General features: G+C 39.1%; 1 protein-coding gene across 1 annotated transcript; it reads right to left on the bottom strand.

The window, feature by feature from the left end:
* On the bottom strand, window positions 1-1,490 carry SHN1 (Integrase-type DNA-binding superfamily protein). The gene is made up of 2 exons (XM_089143082.1): window positions 1,333-1,490; window positions 1-1,222 (listed from the first exon to the last, which is right to left on the bottom strand). The coding sequence occupies exons 1-2, from the start codon at window positions 1,410-1,412 to the stop codon at window positions 670-672; spliced, it is 633 nt and encodes a 210-aa protein (XP_088999208.1). The 5' UTR covers window positions 1,413-1,490; the 3' UTR covers window positions 1-669.
* Between the last annotated feature and the right edge of the window lie 3,239 nt (window positions 1,491-4,729).

Raw genomic sequence — 4,729 nt, 5'->3', positions numbered from 1 at the left:
GCAATAAAATTTGAAGGACCCTGTTTGTAATTCTTGTATCAATCATGGTCATGGACTTTTCTGGTCATTGTAGAACTCATCAAATTGACTGTGCTGTGCTGTGATAACTGGCAAGGACTAAGGACAAAGAATTCTTGGACCACCATTAAACTAGCTCATTCAAAATTATCTCTTTTCACAGTTCTTCGTTAATTTACCAGCATCTATAGTGGAGTTTTAATGATTGACCCACCTCTCTTTTTTTCTTCTTCCTCTTCTTTTTCTGGTGCTCAAGACTGAATCAAGTCAACAGGTGGTTGGATTGTGTCCGGCAAAATTTTTCTAACGCTACTTATCTGTCTTTTCTATTATCTGTTCAATGGCTGGCAGATGTGAAATGCAGAGAGAGACTTTCAGAACCCAAGAAGATATGTTAAGAGAAAAACACAACCAGAACAACCCAAATCAAAGAGAAGGGAAGAGAAATCAATTTAGAGAAGAATGGGATGGATTGAAACTGAATAGAACAGTTTGGTTTTATTATCCCTTTGTCAAATATATAATATAATTATGTGCCAAGCTAGTAGTCTAGAGAACAGACACACAAATTCAGCTTTGGGTTCTCACCTAATCAACAAATGTTGGAGAAGAAAGACATGAACATAAAACTTAAATGCTCATGATAATCTACTACATGAGGAAGGTCCCCTCCTCTTCCCCTTGAAGATCTCCCTGAGAAGTAGATGAAGGGCTAGGACAGTTTCTATTGAGTAATTCTTCAATCATCTGCAATGCAATCCTATCTTCTTCTTCAATAATTCCTTCTCCGGCGGAGGCTGCTGTCACCGGAGCCATCTCCAGGGAAGAAGATGATGCTTGGGAGATCACTTCTGGGTTCTTCTTCTCAAGCTCAACTGTCATAACCCAATGTGAATCAGAATGTGAACCAGCACGCTTCTGCCACACTCCAATATTGGAATTCTCAGTGTCAAGCCTCAAACAAGTGAGTGAAGGAGAAGGAGTCTTGCAACACCTCCTAAGCTTCTCACTAAGTGTAGCTGATAAGCTTGAAGTCGGTGTGGATTTCGAGTCATCTCGGGTAGTCTTAGCATCACCATCGGGTGTCTTGATGATGGGAAAATTGGTCTTGGCATTCCGGCCACTCATAAGAATTGCTGCTTCATCATATGCTCTTGCAGCTTCTTCTGCTGTCTCGAAGGTCCCCAGCCACACCCTTCTCTTCCTATAAGAGAATGAAATAAGAATTAGAAGAAACAAACCTTTCTGCAGTGTTCATTAACTAATTATTGAGTTGATCAAAATTGAAATGTGGGAATTGGGAATTTAGCTTACAATAGTGGGTGCCGGATTTCAGAAACCCAAGAGCCCCAGTGTCTCTGCCTGACGCCTCTGAACTTCTTTGACTGTACCATCTTATTGGATTCACAAAGGACACAAGAGAGAGAGTGAGAGAGAGAGAGAGAGAGAGGTGGGCAGGGAACTGCAATGTGCAGGGTTGGTTCAGAAATTGTAAAGTACGCGTGGATGAGCTTAATATAAAGGAGAGTGGTAAAGGGTCTACATGGTACGAACGAAGAAGTAAAAACAAAAGTGTGAACTGTGAAGGGGGATTTGCTGTCGGTGCACTAGAGAGAGAGAGAGTGAAACTCAATAGCAGAATGGCAGTTCAGAAAGCTAAGCTAATTTATTGTGTATAGTACTGTTGCCAGACCAGGCAAGAACAGGTGACAGGTGATTTCACATACAGTATCATCTTATAGTTTTATCTCAATATAGACCTGTTAATTCTCAGCTGTAATTCTCAATTAAGAGCTTCCTGCTAATTTCTCTTACACACATTTCTTCAGTCTCTCTCTCTAGATCTCTCTCTTTCCAAACACACTCCAGTGAACTGCATATGGGCTCTACCAAAAAAAAAAAAAAACTGCATATGGTCAAAAAATGGGTGAAACCCATGATGAAGGAGGACAAAAACCAACTACTCTCACTTTATCTTTCATGAGTTGCCCGGGTCAAACTTTAAACTGGGTTGAAATTTGAAAAGGCTATGCAAGACTGGGTCCCTTGAATTTTTTATGATTTGATAGATCTGACTTGGGAAATGATATTTGTACTTACAAGCAATGAAGAGGTAAAGATAAATCTAGAATTTTTTTTGGAGGGATAAATCTAAGCTAGTTTTAAATGTGATACCTCGAGCTTCACTTCAGTGTTGCTCATTAAATTCATAGCACCGTAAAGCTAACGGTCGAAATCAAAATTTCGACTGAGATTTCATTTTTTTGGGGGTTTTTTCTTTTTTTTTTTTTTGGGGCTCTTTTTTTAAGAAAGAAAGGAGGGGGGGGGGGGGGGGTTTGGAAGGGGGGGGGGGGGGGGGGGGGGGGGGGGGGGGTGGTTTTTTGGTTGTTATTGTGGGGGGGCGGGGGGAGAGAGACGCGACCCCCCCCCCACCCCGCCGGTTGAATAGTAGCTGCTCCTCTTCGCCGTGGGTCCCGGTCGCGCCCCATCCCCCTACACAATTAATCGGGAGTTGCCTTCTTTTTTTTTTTCCGCGCCCCCTCCTCGTTGTTGTTGTTTATTTTTTTAATGCCGAAAACCAACCAGCTCGAATAAAAATTTTTTGAGTTTCTTCTCAATCGTCCATTTCGGTTTATAAACACACCAAAATGGATGGTCAAGATCGAAATTTCGATCTCAATCATCGGCTTCACATTCTACGCATTAAATGCTGCTGCACATCATTGAACTCACACAATGCTTCTTCACTATACAGAAGTACTTCAAAATTTTAACTAACATTATCATAGGTAAACAAGCATATTATATTTATTTGATCACTAATTGGTGTTATACTTAATCAAGCCAGGGTTGCTTTAATTTCTCAATAGAAAGAAAGAAAATTTTCTACCCATAATTCTTGCACCAAAGACGTATGATTCTAATCATGATACTCTCTAATCTTTATTGCATTAAAATATATAATACACATTAGCTTTGGATTCTGTTCTATCACAATCCAACAATTTATTAACCAAATTAAATAGTATGAATATAAAAAATTGGGATGACAATGAGATTTGAAATGGCAAAGGACACGGTTTAAGTCCATGTAGTACACTTTAATTTTCTTTTTGGGAAAGAGATATGCTTTTAAAAACAACATACTCTTGTGCCTCAATTTGTTTTTTGGCAAAGTAATTTAGGGTCTAGATCCTATACCGCAATGAGTATTTTTATTTATTTTTTTATTTTTTACAAAAACAACAGAATACAACTAGTTTGGTACATTAAAAGGTATATTCGTCCAATCCCATGTGTTGCCTCTCTTAGTGCTGTAAATGCAAGCGATTTAGCTGACTTTAAGAATTCATGATCCTCAGCAGTATTAATAGAGATTCCCTCTATCTTGGAGGCGAGAAACAACAAGTCTTCGATTGGTTCTAATGGCCATCTAATTGTTGGATTAGGTATAGCTTCCTTGATCAGATCCCAGTTTGTTAAAATTAAACCAAGCTGCAGCTGTTGAATTTGAGCAATTCTCAGTCCCAATGCTCCTTTAGCCATAGTTGCAACAAAGGATCTCCCGTTATATTTTCCGATCCAGCAGTAGACTATATTCCCTTGTCGAGTTAACCCCCAGTAGCATCGTATTTCCTTTGTCCCATGATGTACAGCTCCTGCACAAAATAATGTAATGAGGTTTTTTGGCACTGATGCTTGTAGTCTAGAGAAGTTAGTCTCCCTGCTAGTTCCCCTATTGATAGAGATACGGAGATTACTACTTGTTTTCCCGGGTGGGTATAACTGTAGTTCCTGACACCAATTGTTTATATAATTCAACACTCTTATAGAATCCAAAACAGCCTTCCTGAAGATTATGGCATTACACATTCGCCACTCACTATAACAAGTAATACTTATAACAGATACTAACCATCTTAACATAGGTTTGTCAAGCTTTGAATTATAGAACAAATTTAGGCAGAAATCTGAAAGATTAGAGAAAGGCAATAATTATGTTCTTAGACCGATGGGTCCCATTGCCCATATCCTTCGTGTCCATTCACAAGTGAAAAATAGATGCCAACTCGATTCACTGCTATGACCACAAAACGCACAGCCATCTGTATTTGGATTCCATTTGGCGAGTATTGCATTAACGACTGGGATTCCTGCATGCATAAGACGCCAAAAAAATTAATATATCTGGGATGGATCTTTAGTTTCCATAAAAACAACCACCATCTTTTATTTAAACAAGAGACAAGTGAGGGATTAAAATTAAAAGCAGTTGTTGATATGCTAATTTAGTAGTCAGTTGCTGTGCAGAAGAGAAACTTAACTTCCAAGAATCCTGTTCAGAGTTAAGCAAGAGAGAATTTATTATAGATGACACTAATGAATCAAGGGTAAGTGAGATTTTAGAGTCAAATCTACCTCTCATGTTAGCAACATCTGCCACTGTCGCCTTATAGGGCGCAAAATGCATGTTAAAATCCCCCACAACATGATCATCTTTATTAGTTATCCAAAGATCGAACCAAAAAGAGGTTCTTTCCCCATTTCCCACCGATCTAACTAATAACTTCCTAAGATTCGAAAGTATGGATCGAATACTATCCTAGATGGTTGATTCAATCCTTTTCCCCACCTTGGGATCAAATAAGGAAGTGTGGGCAAAATATTTGGCCTTAAAGCACTTTACCCAGATTGAAGACTGCTCCGTTAA

The sequence above is a fragment of the Hakea prostrata genome, chromosome 2 (genome assembly GCF_041222555.1).
Source record: "Hakea prostrata isolate BN-2017 chromosome 2, UWA_Hpros_2, whole genome shotgun sequence".
In the NCBI taxonomy this organism is placed as follows: Eukaryota; Viridiplantae; Streptophyta; class Magnoliopsida; order Proteales; family Proteaceae; genus Hakea; species Hakea prostrata.
This window is presented reverse-complemented; position numbering and strand designations above follow the sequence as displayed.